Source organism: Rhineura floridana, chromosome 15 (assembly GCF_030035675.1).
Source record: "Rhineura floridana isolate rRhiFlo1 chromosome 15, rRhiFlo1.hap2, whole genome shotgun sequence".
NCBI classification, from domain to species: Eukaryota; Metazoa; Chordata; class Lepidosauria; order Squamata; family Rhineuridae; genus Rhineura; species Rhineura floridana.
The window spans coordinates 10,902,257-10,922,170 of NC_084494.1; the positions used below are offsets into that span (position 1 = coordinate 10,902,257).

The 19,914-nt window shown below is 46.7% G+C and overlaps 1 protein-coding gene across 5 annotated transcripts in view; it reads right to left on the reverse strand.

Annotated features, from left to right (window-relative positions):
• MAP7D1 (MAP7 domain containing 1) overlaps nt 1-19,914 on the reverse strand; it is a 99,106-nt gene that overhangs the window by 17,553 nt on the left and 61,639 nt on the right. For 4 of the 5 annotated variants that reach the window (XM_061596926.1, XM_061596924.1, XM_061596925.1 and 1 more), the window contains exons 6-13: nt 19,199-19,309; nt 12,567-12,689; nt 10,416-10,561; nt 8,876-8,997; nt 7,445-7,701; nt 6,829-7,012; nt 5,126-5,306; nt 2,766-2,870 (exon numbers count right to left, since the gene is read on the reverse strand). In XM_061596926.1, the coding sequence (XP_061452910.1) occupies nt 2,766-2,870; nt 5,126-5,306; nt 6,829-7,012; nt 7,445-7,701; nt 8,876-8,997; nt 10,416-10,561; nt 12,567-12,689; nt 19,199-19,309 (1,229 nt within the window). The remainder of the gene's footprint in view (nt 1-2,765; nt 2,871-5,125; nt 5,307-6,828; nt 7,013-7,444; nt 7,702-8,875; nt 8,998-10,415; nt 10,562-12,566; nt 12,690-19,198; nt 19,310-19,914) is intronic. The other variant, XM_061596928.1, reaches the window with a different exon arrangement.

Genomic DNA, 19,914 nt, shown 5'->3' on the forward strand with positions numbered 1-19,914 from the left:
GGGCCAGTGCCCAACCTGGCCGCCCACTGGCGCCAGGCCTGTGCGCAGGGCTGACCCTACTGTTATGAGGTAAACGTTTGTGTGAGGCAGCCACCTGAGGCAGTAAATGGTGAGAGGCAGTTAGCAAGGGGAAGATGGAAAAGGACAGAGCTGTGTGTGCCATGTGGTCTTCCCTAAGCTAGCCTACTGCCTTCAGGGCCAGGAGAGGACACTGCCTTGCCTGCATTGTTGAAGCAAGATTCAATTATCAGCCCAGCTGTCTTTTGTAGAAGGAACATGGAGATCCACCATCTTATCCTTTGCTCAGACAGCAAAAGGCTTGGGCTGGCCCTGCAATTGGGCATGGATACCAGAGGACCCAACATACACATTTCTTGTTAAGCCTGAAGGGTAAGTGCAGGGAAAAATTGAATTTTGTTTCTCTTTGAAACACTAGGGAGTCGGGACCTGAAGAAGTATTAGACCCCTAATACAAAAGCATTTCACTGTTATGAAACTGGAAGCAGCAAGCCATAGCAAAGGTGTGGGCGGCATCCTCGCACATTCACTGCAGCCTCACAAAAGACAGCAGGTGGGAGAGGGCGATGGAAGGAGCAAACCACAGAGAGAAGACGAGGAGGAAAAGAGAGATAAGGAGGCAAGAGGGGGAGAACTTCTGGCCCAGTAACGCTGCTGGAGCAGAGTATCGAAAGGGAGAGGGACAGAGGGAGGACAGAGAGAGAACACTGGCAGTTACAGAGGCCAAGCAGGGCTGGAGAGCAAGACAGCTGCGAGAGGAACAGCTGTGAGAGAGAAAAAGGCAGGTTGGGATGAAGGTCTGAGGTTACAGCCTCAGTGGCAAGTCAGAGACAACAAAGGGAATTAACAAGGGCTGAGTATCATGGAAGGGACCCTGTGATAAGAAGAGCCCTTTCCTCCCTGGGGTGTTGAGGACCCACCAGGTGGAAACTGGTGTAATGAACCGTTTTGCAGCTCTGAAGTTCTGCCTAGGGAGTGTTACTGGGAACAATAAATCTCCCAAAGGCCTTCTCAGTGGTGGCACAGCTTTTGAATACTCTTCTTGTGAAGGCCTGCTAGTCTCTCTTTCTGCCTTCCTTTCATTGTAAGTTGAAACTTACAGAAAGCTCTTAGCTTTTTAAATCAGTAGACTAATTTTTATCTGCTGCTCCTGTGAATTGCTAGATTTATAATTTGTTTATTGCTTTGAATGGTTGCTGTAAACCACTTTGAGTACTATGGCAAAAAGGTGGGTATAAATTGATTAAATAAATAAGTGCAAGATTATCTATCCCACAGACAAACTGGTTTAATAGTTATTCCTTCTCCCCATGGAACTCTGTGAATTGTAGGCTTGGAGGGGGTAGGATCTCTGACAGATCACTTAGTATCTCAATTCCCAGGATGCTTTTGGGGATGCCTGGACAGTTAAAAGTGTACAAAACATGTTATTCATTATTAATTAATAGCTAATATGATTTTGGCAGCCACAATGCTTATTACTGACAACCAGCGATCTATAAAGTCACCTTCTTTACGTAATTGGCTTTATAAAAGACAGGTTGTCAACTTATTCAGCCAGGGCAATGGGAGGGGGAGAATAATTTGAATCACTCAGAGTAGAATGGAAACTCTGAACGCTAGAGATACATTTAGTGAAAGTCTGTAATACTTGTATTCCATATTTTGAATGTTATTAGGACATAATACTGACAGAATGCAGGTACTGAATTTGTTGTAATGCTTGTATTGCCCTCAAAGAAATCATTTTAGTCAATTTTGTATTGCATGATATGGCTGTCAGGGTATTTATGGTTTTTTTATATTGTTGCAGATCCTATTTGAATGTGTGTAAATATGTATGTTTGTGTGTGTGATGTTTGTGTCCTTTACTGCACGGGTCTTCAACTAGTGGGTAGGGACCCACTGATGGGTTGCAGCCTGACCTAAGGTGAGTCACAGCAGCAACACTAGCCCCCTACAGATATATGGCATAAAATTAGAGAGTGGGTCCCCAAATGTATGTTTGGACTAAAGGCGATCCTTGGTCTGAAAAGGTTGGGAAATTGCTTTAGTGTATCTATATATTATGAGATGTACTCAACTAAATTCTGCTCAGAGCAGACCCTCTGAAATTAATGAACCTAAGTTAGTCATATCTATTAAATGGGCTTGCTCTGAGTAGGACTAGCATTCAATACCACCCTGTGCTACAACAAGGGCTGTAGCTCAGTAGTAGAGTATCTGTCTTACTTGCAGAAAGTGCTGGGTTCAATCTCCAGCATCTCTAGGTAGGGCTGGGACAGAACCTTGCCTGAAACCATGAAGAGCTGCTGCCAGTCAGTGTAGACAATACTGAGCTAGACAGATCAATGGACTGACTCAACATAAGGCAGCCTCCCATGTTCCTAAGCCTTTTCAGTAGAGATCTTTCCCAGTCTACATCTGTATTGGAATTGTTTCTGAGATGTTTTTATTGTTTCATCCCTTGTTGTTTGCCCCTCTGGACTCCTTTGGGAGGAAGAGCAAGATATAAATTTAATAAATAATAATATACCATCCCCTGCCAGTCTCTGGTTTGCTGTGTCCCCATATGGGTGGCTATCTATCTCCTGTCACCTGCCCATCTTCTGTTCCATCAGCCTTGTTCTTTCTTCCGCACTTCCGCTCGCCCAGCCAGCCAGCCAGCCAGCCAGCCAGCCAGCCAGCCAGCGTTGTCCTTCTTCCAGCCACCCCATGAAATCCTCTGCAACATATGGAGCACTCACCTTCTTCCGCTCCAGTCGCTCTTGCTCCTCCCGCTGGAAATGCTTCTCACGCTCCACCCGCTGGCGCTCAGCCTCCTCACGCACACGGGCCTCAGTCTCCTCCCTCTGCAACCGACAGGAGGAGAAGTTAATATATTGCCATTTGGGTGAAGTTACCTGCTCCGCCACAAGGCAAGAGGGAAAAGGGGAGACTGAGGACTTTGTAGGTCTGACCCCCGTGGGGATGGAGGGCCACCACTACTCCTTGGTCCAATGCTGAACATTCTAGTCCGGGCTCAGTGATTTGTGTGCTAAATTGGGGGAGGAGGAGGGGTTGTTCTACCTCAGGGATAGCCAATATGGTACCCTTCAGATGTTACTGGATTATAACTCCACCCCTGACCATTGGTTGTGCTTTCTGGAGCTGAAGTCCAGCGATGTTTGGAGGCCACCATGTTGGCTATCCTGACTTTTAGAATTTCTGCCTCCCACAGCAGAAGGCAACAGTACATAAACAAAACCCGGTGAAAGCCTCCATTAACACAGATGTGGTTTAAACAGTAATAAGTTGTACAGACTAATAGAGGCGAATTGTTCTATAGGCATAGCTAGATATATTTGCTCATCAGAATCAAACATATGTCTACCAAAGCGAAGGAAAGGACAAAGTAGCCTCAGCCGCTGGCTAAAGGATCAAGAGCTGCTAGGACACAGCAGCTTCTCTCTCACAACGCTGCCAGCTTCTTTCTTTGGTCGCTTCCAGATGTCCTGTTTATGGAGCAGCAGTAGTAGTCGTCGTCGTAAAGTTTAATACGGTCACAGACCAAACAGGTTTATGGAGCAATTCATCTTGATCTGTTTGCACAAAGTCCGTGGGAAGGTTAGACAATATTGGCTAATTTATTGAGTGTTCATTCAGGTTTGTTTGTGGAGAAGTTCTACAACATTGCATTTAGCAACTCTTGGCCCACACTTCCCAGTGCAGTTTTCTGTCACGTTCCTTACTGCAAAAAGTCTGATATTTGGGGGTTTGTTGCGCAAAAGCACCAAATCAACTTTAATTGTGCAACCTGAATTTGCAGGCATGTTGTTAACTCGCAATGAGTTTTTTTTAATTTTTTTGATCACAGCTGTCCTTTTTTGCTTGCAGAGGACACAGGGATTAACACAGTAATCATCAGGAGAAGTTTCAGGGACCCCCCCCCAAATTTGTAGGGATTCAGACACTATTTCCACTGAAGGAAACAAAACCAGTTGCCACCACTAGATGTCAGTGCTTCTCCATCCTGTCTGGAGCCCTCCAGTCACTAACACTGGCCTGGAAAAGAGTCCCATGACCCACAAAGCACCCTCTTCCCCCGAAAGCACATCAACCCTGTATTGCAGGACCAGGCTAAGACATTTGATTGCTTCAGGCAAAATCCTCAGCCCCATCTCAATTTCTTGTACCAAAGCTAATCAGACTATTTTGCAGGAGGGATTCAAGCACATACCATAAAATTTAGGTTTGTGCAATTAAAGTGAATTATAGCACTCTGTTGCCCTAGCACAACAAGCCCACCTAAAAAAAAGAAAAGAAACAAACCTTTTGCATTTAGGAAAGTGACAGAGAAACACACTGAAAAGCGTGGAACGAAGAAATGATTAAACAGGAAGAGGTTTAAACACCCTGCAAGCGATTAATAAATGAGGATGAATGGCCTTTGTCATATGATCTCTCCAGAAACAAATCGGAACAAATGCAAAGACCGGATTTAATCTAATTTCCGAGTAAACTTTGTGCAAACTAATCAGGATGAATCTTTAATAGAGAAGTTGTCTGGAGGAGCCTTTACTTAAACATTAGCAATGGGACAACATAAGAAGCTGCCGTATCGAATCAGACTGCTGGTCCAGCTAGCTTGGTAGTGTCTACACTAAATGGTAGCGGCTGTCCAGGGTTTCAGGCAGGGGACATTCCCAGCCCTACCGGCAGATACCAGAGACTTAACCGGGGACTTCCTGCATGCAAAGCAGATGCTCTATGGCTTCCCCCTTGCCTGGAACTGACGGCAGCAGGCTGGTTTACGGGGTGCAGAGCAGGGGGTGCAGCAAATGGAGCATTGCCAGCACCTTGCTGCCACTGCCTGTCCCCAAGCATCAGCCACCAGAGGCAGCCGTCTCACTTTGCCCAATGATAGGGCCAACCCTGCTACATTGTAGCCTGCTGGGTACTTGACAGCCCCCTGTTACTTGCACTCCCTGACAGGCAGCCCCAAACCGGGAGCTCTGCCAAGCTTAGGGTACACAATCAAACCTGGCCGCCCCTGCACTTTCTCCTGCTGCAGTCCACCCAGCCCTCCCTCTCCACTTCCGCTCCCTCCATCCCCAGCAAAACACACTTGTTTCTGCAGCCGCTCTTGCTCTTCCTGCTCGGCCCGGGCCCGCTCCTGGGCCTCGTGCTCCTCCTGCTGGGCCCGCTCCTCCTCCTGCCTCCGCCGCTCCTCTTCCAACCTGGCCAGCTCGGCCTGTTGCTGCAGGCGTTCTTTGGCTTCCTGGTGGGCCCGCTCTTCCGCTAGGCGCCTGTGGGTACCAAATGCCCCCATCACACAAGCTGCTTCAGACCACCAGCCCCCTTCCAGGATGTGAGAAAGGAGAAGAAGGGAGCAGAGGGAGCTGCCTTACACAGAGAGAATCAGGCCACTGGTCCATCGAGCTCAGTACTGTACACTGCGCCGACGGGCAGTTTGGTCTCCAGGGTTTCAGAGCAGGGGTCTCTCCCAGCCTTGCGTGGAGATGCTGTCAGGGATTGAACCTGGGACCTTCTGCATGCAAAGCAGGTGCTCTGCAGGTGCTACGGCCTTCCCCTCATGGCAGTGGGGAGAGTGCAAAAGATGGGATTTGCTAGGATGGTAGCGCATCTGGGCTGCCTGGAAGCCACATTCCCTGTTCTGAAAAGATTTTGCCCCAGTTCTGCTATGCACATGCTTTTATTTACATGTTGTACACTGGGAAAAACAGAAGGGAGTAGAAAAAGAGGAAGGCCCAACAAGAGATGGATTGACTCCATAAAGGAAGCCACAGACCTGAACTTACAAGATCTGAACAGGGTGGTTCACGGCAGATGCTCTTGGAGGTCACTGATTCATAGGGTCGCCGTAAGTCATAATCGACTTGAAGGCACATAACAACAACACTATGGGGCTTGATAACAGGTTCACGAGCTAAACCCTGGTGAAGCCAACCTCAGAATTCTCTGTGTGCTCCCTCTGAGAGATGTCTGGGGGATGGCAACAAAAGAAAAATTCTTTTCTGCAGTAGCCCCTCCCCATGACCGTGGAATGCTCTCCCCGGGGAGCTTTGCCTGGCAGCAAACTTGTCATATTTTTGACACAAGGCAAAGACATATTTATTTAACCCCAGGCATTTGGAGAATGACTATCAGTCTAGAATTCAGTGGGTATTTTGTGATGTTCGCATTTGTGCTGGGTAGGTATGGATATCTTTGTTCTTAAGTCGTTTTTTTGGATGAAAACTTTAAATCTATTTATATTGTTTTACTAGATATATCGCCATAGGTGGTACTTTATGGTTTTCTCTTTCTGTGCCTTGCTTTGGGACTTCCTTTGGTTGTGGGAAGCAATGAATAAACCTAATAAAACTTAACTAAGCCCTCGGCTAAATTGCATGTGCCCTGCACATAAAATAAGTCCAAATTCTCCTCTGAAAACCTCCCAAATGATATGCCAAGGTAGCACACATTTTTGCAATCTCACGAAGATGTCTGCATTCATTTATTCTGGTAAAACATACACATTCCCCCCACCCTCGTCAAAAGAATCTGGAACCATTGGAAAAGAACTGAGTGGAGACTGGGAAATGGGCAGGTTGTGGGGGCAACACATCCACAAGCCACTGGCTCCAAGGGAAAAGGGGGGGGAACAACCCTAATAACTGGAAATCTTACTCCATCTGATTTGGGATTGTGTCATTTCACCAGGCACCAGGTATACGTTTTCAAAGGGTTCCACCCTCACAGACAATGCCATTAGGTCTAGAAACTTGAAGGTCTAGACACCTGCTTCACCTTTGCCGGAGGACTCACCGCTCTTGCTCCTCTTGCTCTCTGCGCTCTTGCTCCTCTCGCTCCCGCTGCTCCCGCGCCTGGCGCCGTTTCTCAGCCAAGAGCCGGGCAGCTTCCTCCCGGTCGGTGGTGCCTGCCATGGGTTTGCCCGGAGTTGCAGGCGGAGCTGGCACTGGGCTTGCAGCACCGGAGGGAGTGGCAGCATCTGCAGAATCCCAAACATATGATGATGACGATTAATTAATATGCCACTTAATGCCAAAGCAGTCTGCAAAGCATAAAAAACAGCTATACAAGGATTAAAATATATCCATCCATAATTAAAATACATAGTAAAACAATCCCATGAAAATAAACATCCATAATGAAACAATCCCATTTAAAATGATACAGCAGTTAGCACAGGGGACTCAGGTGGAGATGCTTGTGGGAAGAGATGTGTACTCAAAAGCCGGGAGAATGTCAATACTTGGTTTGACCACCTTACCAAGGAGAGGAGAAAGCCTGGGCGCAGCATTCCTCCACAACGGAGTCCAGGATATAGCCTGGGAATGCTAACACATTTTGCAGCCTACTTGAGGCCACTCTCCTAAAGAGACACAAGGCTTGACCCGTACTGTAGCCTGTAAGGCCTCACCTTGTGTCATTTCGCTGCTCCCCATGATCTTGGGGGTATCACTTGGAGCTGGGGAGGCCGACCCTCGTCCCTTCTGCTCAGCCTTGCGCTCATGGACCTTGGCCTGCCTGTCATGCTCCCTCCGAGGTCGCACCTTGGGTGAGGACTGGGCGCTGCGGTTCAGGCCAGGACGATGTGGAGAACCAGGGCTCGTGCTAGGTGAGGCTGGGCGTTGCTTGGCAACAGCTGGAGATGCAGGCCTGGGCTTGGGGCCTGGGCTGCCGAGAAACAAATACATATAGGAGTTAGATGGAGACGGAAAAGCGGATGGGCCTTTCCAGCCAACCAGCCCTGTCCTGACGCCAGCCTAGGCCAAGATGACTGAGAACCACTGACAGCAAAACTGTGATGAATCCCAGTTTGTTGAGCATGTGGTCATTGGCTAAAAGCAGGAGTGGTGAACCTTCTTCAGCCTGGGGGCTGCATGCCTTCACGGGCAACATTCTAGGGGCCTCACGCCAGTGGTGTGTGGGGAAACACATGCGGCTCCAAGGAGGCCACACAGAAAAGTCTTCTACACTTTTCATCCAGGTAAGCAAGAGGCTTGATTACAGTTGAAGGACACATTCCAGCAAGGCAAAAGAATTGCAGGAGGGTGTGGAGCACAGCCAGTGAGGGGCGTGGCCAGGGAAAAGGGGGTGTGCCCTGTGTTGTGGTGCTAAATTTGTTAAGCAGAGATTTACAGCGGTCTGAAATGCGAGTGTGCCAGCGTGTGCGCGCGTTTACCTAAGAAAGCAGGCTTTTACTCTGCATCAGGATCACTGAGACTTGAGACTTAGTGAAATAAGAAAAGCTACTTTATTTAGAGAAATACATAGTAGATAGAAAGGCATACCTAGTTCTAACTAAGTTGGAGGCGCAACACCCAGGCTTGGAAATTGCCCTCATGGCTAGGCGAGAGAGAGCAGAGACAAAGGCGTCTCCTCTCTCTCGGACAGTAGAGAAGAGGGGAAAGGGCGGAAGGAGGAGGGGCAGATAAGCTTCCTTAAGATGTATCAGTCTACAACGGGAAGGAAGTCAGTCAGAGCATCACAGGTAAAGGTATGTAAGCCTAGCCATCTGGAGGACCCTAACTCTATCTCCCTTCTGGAACATAAACAAACGAACAAAACAGGAGTTGCTCTTGCCCCACTTCCAACAGCCTGGGGAGAGTCCTGAAGACCAGAGAGAGATGCCTGGAGGGCCACATTTAGCCGGTCCCCATCGCTGGTAAAAGGGCCACCACAGTTACTGTCCTGGTGGAACTGTTCCTGAAGATAGACGGGGAACAGGACCACTGCAAAGCTGAATGCACAGAGCCCAGCTTGACTATACTAAACTAAGATCTAGCAGATCTCAAGTGAAGATGGGGCGGTAGAGAAGCCGCCAGGCACTCAGCCCCCAAGCCCCTACCTGCTTTCAGGTGCGTGCAGCTGACGAGCCTGGCTGGGAGGCATAGACTGGCGCTTGCGAAGGGCTAGGGCGTTTTTCTCTTGGGCGTTTTCCCGATCCTTATCCTTCTTCTCCTTCTTTTTCTGAGGTTGCGAAGTAGAGGGATAGAGCGGGTGGGGGATTGGTAGAATCAGCGAGAAAGAAAATGGAAGTCAGACTCAGACACAAAGAGATTTTTGTAGTCCAAAACATCTGGAGGACACCAGATTGGGGAAGGCTTGTCTACGCGGTCATCCAGAAGGGCTCTCCTTATGTGCTTATTTATTTTACTTTATTCGTATGCTGCCTCTTCCCAAGTGGTGTAAATGGGGTTCTCAGGCAGTCTCTCCTCCAGGAACTGATCAGACCCTTAAAATGTTTGACATCAAGGAGGCTCTATGCAGCTAAGAGGACTGTAGAAATGGAGAACAGATGGGCCTAACAGTTTACACTTGTGCTAGCCTTGTTAGTTTTTGGTTTCCATGGACTCCAGTTGCTGGGTCTACATCCCACTCTTCGCCCTGACTTGAACTCTGGATCCACCCATGTTCTCTTCTTCCTAGCCTTTCACTGTGCTACAGTTCAGCCTGGGCTGCTAAGCTCTTGTTGGCATCCAAACGTCTGCTGGCCCATCCATTGCCCTGTGGTGCTAGACAACTGTAAAATATTTGCTCTTCACCTATTCCCTAAGACCTGTAGTCAGTACTGAAGCACGTTTTAATACAGCCACAGACAAAGTTGGAATATAGCAGTGACTGCACAGTGCTCTAGAATCATAGAACTAGAAGGGGCCTATAAGGTCATCAAGTCCAATTCCTTGCTCAATGCAGGAATCCAAATTAAAGCATCCCCAACAGGTCCAGCAGCCTCTTGAATGCCTCCTGTGTTGGAGAGCCCACCACCTCCCTAGGGAATTGGTTCCACTGTCATACTACTCTAACAGTTAGGACGTTTTTCCTGATGTTCAGCCCAAATCTGGCTTCCTGTAACTTGAGCCCATTATCCTGTGTCCTGCACTGGGATGATCAAGAAGAGATCCTGGCCCTCCTCTGTGTGACAACCTTTCAAGTACTTGAAGAGTGCTATCCTATCTCCCCTCAGTCTTCTCTTCTCTTCTCAAGGCTGACATGCCCAGTTCTTTCAGTCTCTCCTCATAAGGCTTTGTTTCCAGTCCCTTGATCATTCTCCTTGCCGTCCTCTGAACCTGTTCCAGTTTGTCTGCATCCTTGTTAAAGGTGCAGTGTCCAGAACTGGACACAGTACTTAAGATGAAGCCTAACTAGTGCTAAATAGAAGAGAATTAGTGCTTCACACAATGTGAAAACTATACTTCTGTTAATGCAGCCTAAAATAGCACGTGCCTTTTTTGCAGCCACATCGCACTGTTGGCTCATATTCAGCTTGTGATCAACAACAATTCCAAGATCCCCACCAGCAGAGGGAGAGGCTCTGATGAATATGGCCTTGGGTATAGGCATCCTATTAGTGGCTGTGATGGGAAGAGAGAGCATTAGCCACTTACAGGGGAGGCCTCGGTCTTGCGCTGGGGCGTCACATCAGGGCTGCTGGTTGCTGGCCGCCGTCGCTCTGAGCAGCGGTGGTGCAAGCGCTGGTTGTTGCAAGGGCTGAGGGGACTGGCAGAGGCTGAGCGGGGGCACACAGGTACTGCTGTGGGGGCAAAAAAGAGAGAGGAGGTGTCAGCAGGCTGTCCAGCGAGCTGGGCCCTTATTGCTGAGGCCCAATAGCATATTTATTTATTTATTTAGAAAGATTATGAATCTTTCACAGAGCTGTCTGCGCAGTATAAATAATAACACTGTAGATAAAGCACAGCTAAAATCCACATAAATGTGTGTGTATATAAATACATTAAAATGCATAAAAGAGTTATCATTAAAACACAGATAAAATCAGTAAAAACTTTTAAATGAATATGGGTAGCAAAATAACGTGTCTGTATAGGGTTGCTGAAAGAAATTTTCAGCAGGCATCTGAAACAATGTAAAACGAGGGTGCCTGCCTAATGTAAATAAGCCAGGCATTACTATTCTATAGGAGCTCCTACAGGTGCTCTCCCACTAAAAGGTGAGACTCCTCACGCTTTACTTATTTATTATATATATTTATATATCACTTAATCCTTGAAGACAATCTCTAAGTGGCTTACCAAAAAACAAAACAAATACAACATACGTAACCAACAATGAAACTGAGAAACTACAATATAACAATGAAATGCAATATTAAACACATAGAACGCACAGAAGAAATAAAGAAATTTAGGCCCCATCTGCACTATACACTGAAAGCAGTATCATACCCCTTGAAGCAGGCATGGTTTCTCCCAAGGAATCCTGGGAACTGTTGTTTGTTAAGGAAACTGAGAGGCGACAGAGCTACAATTTCCAGAGTTTTGGGGAAGAGAGATTGATTGTTACACCACTCTGAGAACTGTAGCTCTGTGAGAGGAATAGGGGTCTCCAAACAACTCTCAGCGCTCTTAACCATCTACAATTCCCAGGATTCTTTAGGGGAGGAAGCCAAGATTGTTAAAGTTGTATCATAGTGTTTTAAATGTAGAGTAGATGGGGCCAAAGTCTGGGAATGAAACCCAACAAAAGCATAAACTAGACTGATCCCTCCCACAACTCTCACTGTTCTAACAGCAGAGGGCAGGTTAAGTGTAATGTTCAGAGGCAGTGGGTCTCCTTGTGATGTCGTTTGGATTAATCTTCCTTCAAAAATATTTCATTCTGAAAAATGAAGTGCTAATGAACCAGGATAACTGCATTAGAAACACCACTGAGCAAACATGCTAAACACACTTGGCCGATGTCACTCTGCATGCTACTCTTTCATCCTTGTCACACTGTAGCAGTGATTCATTAATTTTTTAAAAAAATATTAAGTTGGGATACAAGTTTCTTAAATAAATATAGGCGAGAGCTCAGTGAAAACTAACTCCTACAGTCCTTCATACTCACAACCTACTGGGAGAAAGGGCAGGATATAAATCTAATAAATAAATAATAACCACAGTGGTTAATAGTAAAAGGGTGCCTCTTAAATGGGGGTGGAAGATCTATATGGGTAGAGTGGGGAGGACTTAACGTGTGGGACTTATGGAAGAGGTAGCAGAGCAGCAAGGGGGCTGCAGTGGGGCCAGCTCTACCATTAGGCAGAGAAAGGCAGCGGCCTCAGGGGTCTGATTTTGGGTGTAATAAAAAGGGGCAAATCATTCAATTACATAATTTATCATTGTCCTTTTTGTACTGGCAGGGTAAAAAGAGGCTCTTCTGTCTCAGGTGCCAGAACAACTTGGTGGTCTTGGGGGTAGACTTCACCTTGATGTGGGTGGGTGGACGGGTGAGCGAGTGGCACCATTTGCTCTTCCACCTCAGGCAGCAAAATGTTGCAGGCCAGGCCGGTCAGAGTGTGGGGTATAGGCAGAACTTGGAAAAGTTACTTTTTTGAACTACAACTCCCATCAGCCCAATCCAGTGGCCATGCTGGCTGGGGTTGATGGGAGTTGTAGTTCAAAAAAGTAACTTTTCCAAGCTTTGGGCAGAAGAGGCCTGTGTACAAATCCATGACCAGTCATGCTAGCATTGACCCAGAGATGGGAAGAAGCCCTCCCTCTCATCATTTCCATTCCCCCCATGCTCCCACTTACCCTGGTCCTTGCCGTTGCCAGCAAGTGTCACAGCACTCCGGCTGCGTGCCAAGAAGGACAGCGTCGGTGTCATGAGCCGGTCCACAATGCTGCTCTCCCAAGGGCTGAGCTGCAGACTGCGATCTGGTGGGGGAAAGGGAGACAAGAAGCTTCTTGTTAGGCCAAGACCTGGTACTCTCAGGCCACATTCACACCTTACATTTATTCCATTATCATTCCACTTTAAACAGTCATGGCTCCCCGCAAAGAATCCTGGGAAGGGTAGTTTGTGAGAGTTATTAGGAGACTCCTATTCCGCCCACCGAACTACAATTCCCAGAGTTCTTGGAAGAGGAACTGACAGATAACCACTCTGGGAATTGTAACTCTGTGAGAATAGGAGTCTCCTAACCGCTCTCAGCACCCTTCACAAACGACACTTCCCAGGATTCTTTTGGGGAAGCCATGGCTGTTTAAAGTGGAATAATAGTGAAATAAATATGTAGTGTGAATGTGGCCTCCGTTTCAAGTTAGGCCTTGACCAACCCTCCAGCTCTCAGGCCCCATCTGCACTTTGCGCTTAAAAGCGGTATCATGCCATTTTAGACAATCATAGCTTGGTAAATGCTGATGAAAGTTAGAGAGGAAAGCACAAAAGCAGGACTACAGCTGAATGTCAAGAAGACTAAAGTAATGACAACAGAAGAGTTATGTAACTTTAAAGTTGACAGTGAGGACATTGAACTTCTCAAGGATTATTAATACCTTGGCACAGTCTTTAACCAAAATGGAGACAATAGTCAAGAAATTGTAAGCCGCCCAGAGTGCCCTATTATAGGGTAGAAGGGTGGGATAGTAATATTTCAAATAAATAAATAAATAAATAAAGAAAGAAAGAAAGAAAGAAAGAAAGAAAGAAAGAAAGAAAGAAAGAAAGAAAGAAAGAAAGAAAGAAAGAAGGCTAGGACTGGGGAGGGCAGCTATGAGAGAACTCGAAAAGGTCCTCAAATGCAAAGATGTATCACTGAACACTAAAGTCAGGATCATTCAGACCATGGTATTTCCAGTCTCGATGTATGGCTGTGAAAGTTGGACAGTGAAAAAGGTGGATAAGAGAAAAATCAACTCATTTGAAATGTGGTGTTGGAGGAGAGCTTTGCACATACCATGGACTGTGAAAAAGACAAATAATTAATTGGGTGCTAGAACAAATTAAACCAGAACTGTAAATAGAAGCTAAAATGATGAAACTGAGGTTATCATACTTTGGACACATCATGAGAAAACATGATTCACTAGAAAAGACAATAATGCAAAAATAAAAAAAGACAAAAACAGAAGGGAATAGAAAAAGAGGAAGGCCAAACAAGAGATGGATTGATTCCATAAAGGAAGCCACAGACCTAAACTCACAAGATCTGAACAGGGTTGTTCATGACAGATGCTATTGGAGGTCGCTGATTCATAGGGTCGCCATAAGTTGTAATCGACTTGAAGGCACATAACAACAACAAAAGCTTGGGAAGTGTTGTTAAGAGTGCTGAGAGTTGTTAGGTGACCCCTATTCCCGTCACAAAACTACAGTTCCCAGATTGGTTCAACAATCAATCTGTCTTCCCTCTCTGGGAACGTAGCCTTGTGAGGGGAATAGGGGGTCTCCTAACAACTCTCAGCACCCTTAACAAACTTCAGTTCCCAAGATGCTTTGGGGGAAGCCATGACTGTTTAAAGTGGTATAATACTGTTGAAAATGTATAGCGCAGATGGGAGCCTCAGTTATGGCAAATCTCAGTGCTATTTGGGTTTTTATTCCCCACTGACTTTGAAATGGGATACTAACTCCAGAGCCACATTCGCTTTAAAGGTAGGCCAGGTACCAAGCCTACTTTCTACAAAGTATTTTGTCCCCTAAGCAACACACGAGGCCAGCTGCAAACGAATGGGCTCAGAGTGGCCTCAAGGGAGGAGGAGGCTGTCAAGTGCAGGGCCTGTGCTTAAGCCCACTTGGTTGAACTAACAAGAGCCATTTCTTCCAGAAGATTAAAAAGCCTCTGCAGTGGTTATGGGGTAAACAGCAAGTTAGCTTTCTGGGCAGGGCAGACAATTTTGCAAATGATGTTGACACACCCCGAGAGTCAGACTAGCGGTTGTGATGCTCGTGTATGTCAAAGGGTTGGTGATATGGAAATCCAATAAAAGGTATGTAAGCTGAGCATGATCAGGATCTGACTCACAACAGTAGTATTCCATTCTCTTGGGAGGTTTTCCAGAGCAAAAGCATTTTCCATAAAGAAATCCTTGTATTCAGTGGCCACAGTTAAGCAGATAGGAGGAGATTTTAATTTACTTGAATACTGCAGGCTGCAATTTCATTTTTGTAGGCTATTTTTATATCTTCATTTTATCAGATGTAAGAATTGCTTCCTGGCCCACAATATCATATTAAAAAAGAGAGAAGATTACATTAAATTAGCTAAAGTAGGCAGACTTCCCAACTATCAGTTGGGACAAAAGAAATCAGGGGTCAGGTTAGAAGGGAGCACAAGTGTCAGAAATAATGCAAATATATCTTTCTATATATTTAGTAAGGGGTAAAGCCCCTTCTGTGGGTGTGGGGGGCACCACTCAATCTCACATGCCACATGAACAATCCTGCTGCGGATAATGACACTCCCCACAAGCTCTGCTCGGCTCAGACCCAGGCCTCTCCTCACTCCGCCACTCACTTAGCCTCTTCCGCCGTCTTGTTCAGATGCCCAGGGTATTTTTAATCATCACTAAGCAACCAGGAAACAAAACAGCTGGGGCAGAAATACTATCCTTTGCAGCAGAGAGAGAGAGAGAGATTTGGGGAAAGGCATGAAGAGAGCAGCAACTGGAGCCAGTAGATCCCAGCATTGCTGGAGCAATTTGCAAAAGTCAAGGCCCAAGATCCCAGTTCAGTGAATAAGCTGGGCAGGTGTAGATGCCTTTGCAGAGGGCGCTGGTGGCCATGTACGCTTGTTCTGCATGTGGAAAGTCCTGAGATTGTTCCCAACATTCTGGCTCAGGAAACGAACAAACCTCTAGCTGAGAACTTGAGGAATCGCTGGCAGTCATAGTTGGCATTATTGGGATAAAACAGACCAGCCTTCTCACCTCCTGGAGCCCTCCAGATGTTTTGGACCACAACTCCTATCAGACCCAGCTGTGTGCTGGCTGGGGCTGATGTGAGTTGTGGTCCAAAACATCTGGAGGGCTCCAGGTTGGAGAAGGCTGAAATAAACCAATGAGCTTGATTTACTAGAATTTTATTTATATATTTATTTAAAGTTTGGGAAGCTCCATCTTGACATGGCTCGGTGCCTGCCGCCCCTTCATCTTAGCATCATCCACACCCAGGATGGAAGAAGTGCGTCTTTGTAGCAGCAACACGGATGCTCTTCTGCACTAGCATGCTGGCGTGGTTAAGAGACTGAGCTGTGAACAGGAATGGACACACCCTGCTTCACACCTTTTGTGCCGTGAACTAATTTGCGTGGCTATCGACAAGCCCTAATTTCTTAGCCTCAGCCCAACTCCTCTGATCCGAAATAGTGAGACAATCATGCCAATATGGGATCAGGCCAGTGGCCCATCTAGTCCAGCATCCTGTTCTCACAGTGGCCAACCAGGTACCACTGGGAAGCCCACAAGCATGACTTGAGTGCAAGAGCACTCTCCTCTCCTGCGGTTTCCAACAAGTGGTACCCAGAAGCATAGTGCCTCTGACTGTGGAGGGAGAGCATAGCCAGGCTCGTAACCACCGACAGCCTTCTTCCATGATTCCGTCTAATCCTCTCTGAAAGCCATCCAAGTTGGTGGCCATCACTGTCTTTTGTGGGAGCAAATTCCAGAGTTTAACTTTGAGCTGCATGAAGAAGTACTTTCTTTTGACCGTCTACCAACACTCAACTTCACTGGAAGTCCCCAACTTCTAATGTTATGTGTGAGGAAGAAAATCCTCACTCTAGCCACTTTCTCCACACCATGCATAATTCTATATACTTCCGTCATGTTACTTCTTACTCACCTTTTCTCTAAACCAAAAACCCCCAAATGCTGCAACCTTTCTTCACAGGAGTTGCTCCATCCCCTTGATCATTTTGGTTGCCCTTTTCTGAACCTTTTTTGAATGCTCAGAAAGCACTAATTTGAATGCCAAGGTTGTTACTATTTTCCTTTCCAACAAGCAAAAGCTGGATGGCTTGATGCCACAGGTGTCCCAGCACCTGGTCAGCACCTCCACCTCCATCCGCACTACCCATCATCAATCCCGACCTCTTCCACCCTCAATCCACTTTCCCCCCAATATGACACAAGACTGTGTGGACGGTCACACTTTTGAGTTGCATTCAACGTTAGGCACATACACTAGGAGTGAAAACACTTGTTATTCACGTCCATTAATGTCAGTGTGTTTGCTCTGAATAAGCCAGGTGGATACAGCCCTTTTTCTTTCTTTGAACAGCACCTGCCAGCTAAAGATGATGAAAAGCGGCACAGCTAACTCAGAAGAGAGATAGCTTCATCCATTCATCGTAGGAGCAGCAAATGTTGCAATATGTGTCCCCCTCACCACCCACCCTGACAAGAACAGGGAAGCAAAAATGGTTGGAGCACCTCTTAGGGAATCGGGGTGGGGGGGGAGAGAATGCAAAGGCCTCCTCCCATATGAATTTGCCTCAGCCATAAATTCAGCAACAAAAATTTTGTTATTCCTCTCATTGGCATCAGATGTATATGGCTAAGCACAAGAAACAGGCCCTTGGATGGGGAACCTATAGTCCTCCAGATGTTGTTGGACTATAGCTCTCATCACCCTTGACCACTGGCCAACGACATCTGGAGGGCCACAGGTTCTCCATGCCTTCTGTAAGAACAGCTACCTTGTGGAACGCTCTTCCCTGGGACACCTGCCTGGCTCTGTCCCTCCTTACTGGCTTTTCAAAGGATGGAATTTAAACAGATGTATTGCTCTTTGAATGAATTTGATGCTTTTGAGTTCTGTGGATCTTGTCTCATTTCTTTTAAGTGCTTCTGTTCCTTCTTGCTTGTTTTTTTTTTTAATGATTTTGATACATTTTGGGGTATCTTTGTTTTTCAAACAACCTTGTCAGCCACTCAGAACTTTTTACACAGAAAAGCAGGGTACAAATCTAAAGAAAGATAGAAAACACAGAGGGGATATTGGGACCAGGACAGGACGTTTGGGCAGCAGTCAAACCTAGGACTGACTATAGAAAAAGAGCAAAACAAACTTATCCCGCTCTAAGGAAAAGGAGTTGAGTTACTAATGTGGCAAGAATTAAGCTGAAAAGCAGTGTTCAAGTAACAGCCCTGGAATGTAGTCCAGTGTTAATACTGCAGGTTGGGGGTCAGGCTGAGGCGAAGAGCATTTTAGAACAACCTTGCAGAGTGCTCCAGCGTTAACATTGCAGGTAAATATGTACTGGATTTCAGACGAGATCCATTAACAGACCCGCTGAAATCAATGAGCGTTAAGCCATGTCTAACTTGTCTCATGTAATTCAATGGGACTGAAGCATAACTAGTTTAGTCTGGATGCAAATCGCAGCAATCTCTCAAGCAATATTTTAAAATCAAACTCACACTTTGCCATTCATGCAGGGCCAATGCCTATTCCTCCCAAGGGAACAGCCTACTGGATCTATTCCTGTGACACGGGGGTATGCAGGGGTGAAAATGGCTCAGTGGGAGAGCATCTGCTTTGCATGCAGAAGGTCCCAGGTTCAATCCTTGGCATCAACAGGTGGGGCTGCAAGGCCTGTCCAAAATCCCGGACAGCCCCTGTCAGTCAGTGAAGACAATACTGAGGCAGATGGGCCAATGGTCTGACTCAGTATAAAACAGCCTTCTAACGCTGGGGGTGGTAGGGGAGAGGCTTTGCATGCATCTGTGTTGAAACGGTTGTGACTTGCTTTGGGCTTTCATGGTCACGGTGGGCTAGATCTAATGAAGTAATTAATACAACTTCTTATGGCATGTTTCCTTAGAATCAAAGTTGGAAGGTCGTTGTAGAGCAGCCTTTCCCAACCTTTCGGACTACAGTTCCCATCATTCCCTGACCATTGTCCATGCTGGCTGGGGCTGATGGGAGTTGTAATTCAGCAACAGCTGAAAAGGCTGTTGTAGAGCATCAACTCCTCCTTGGTGCAGGAGACCTAAAGCATCCCCAGCAGATGGCTGTCCAGCCCCCTGCTTGAAGACCTCCAGTGAGGGAGAGCCCACCATCCACTCGTCTAGATAAGTGGTTCTATCATCAAACTGCTCTTACTACCCTATTTATATTTAACAGAGAGTGCTCTCTTCTCAATGCTGTTCAGCATCCATCTTCACAGGTAGCAGAGGGCACGCAGAGAGGGATAGAAACTTGCTTTTTTAAAAAAGATTAGAGGTTCTTACAATGCTGAATTCCCCACCAAATTCTGTGCTTGTATGGAATTGCTGCCCAAATTCTTAAGGCGTTATCTCTCTCTCTCTCTGTATTGTTTTAAACACATTACCCAGCCCTGAGCCGGTGGGATTAGGAATGGATACAGGTTTTAGATCAGTATCGGCCCCTGCCCTCCCTCGCCCTAGCACTGCTGGGTGCTCCCCCAGGGGTCTCTTACTTCTACTGGGCGAGTTCCAGAGGGTGGCAGAAGATTTGGAGAGGCGCTTGTTGATTATAGAGTCCACATGTTTGGGGAGATTTACGGCAGAGAGGGAGCATCTGCCCGCACCTACGAGAGGGAAAAGACACACGGGTGTTAAGGGCAGCGGGGGCAGGATCTGGAAGTCATGCAAGCATGCAGCAGCGGCAGAGGTTATGCAACGGAGGGAGCAGGAAAGGAATGGAGATATTTGGTGGAAGGAGTGTTTGGATGTGGCGGTTGGTTTGCCAGCTTGCACCAGCTTGTGTCATGTCTGCAGGGGTATAAAACGACGGACCCTGTTAACATGCTGATCCACAGCCCAACTGCACTCGCTCAGCAACCACAATTGGTTCAACAGCACACTACCCACACCTGAAGCACAGCCCAACCTGAAGTGGGCACATTCACGGTCTGCAGGTCTATACAGGAGAGCCATTGGCTCTGAGTTTTGCCACACAGCGCCTCGATTAGTGATACAGGCCCCCATCTAAACTATAAATTCAAAGCAGTATCACACCCCTTTAAACAGTCGTGGCTAACCACAAAGAATCCCAGGAATTGTCATTTGTTAAGGGTGCTAAGAGTTGTTAGGAGTCCTCTATTCCTTGTAAAGAACAACAGTTCCCATAGTTCCCTGGGAAGACAGACTGACTGTTAAACCACTCTGGGAATTGTAGCTCTGTGAAGGGAAT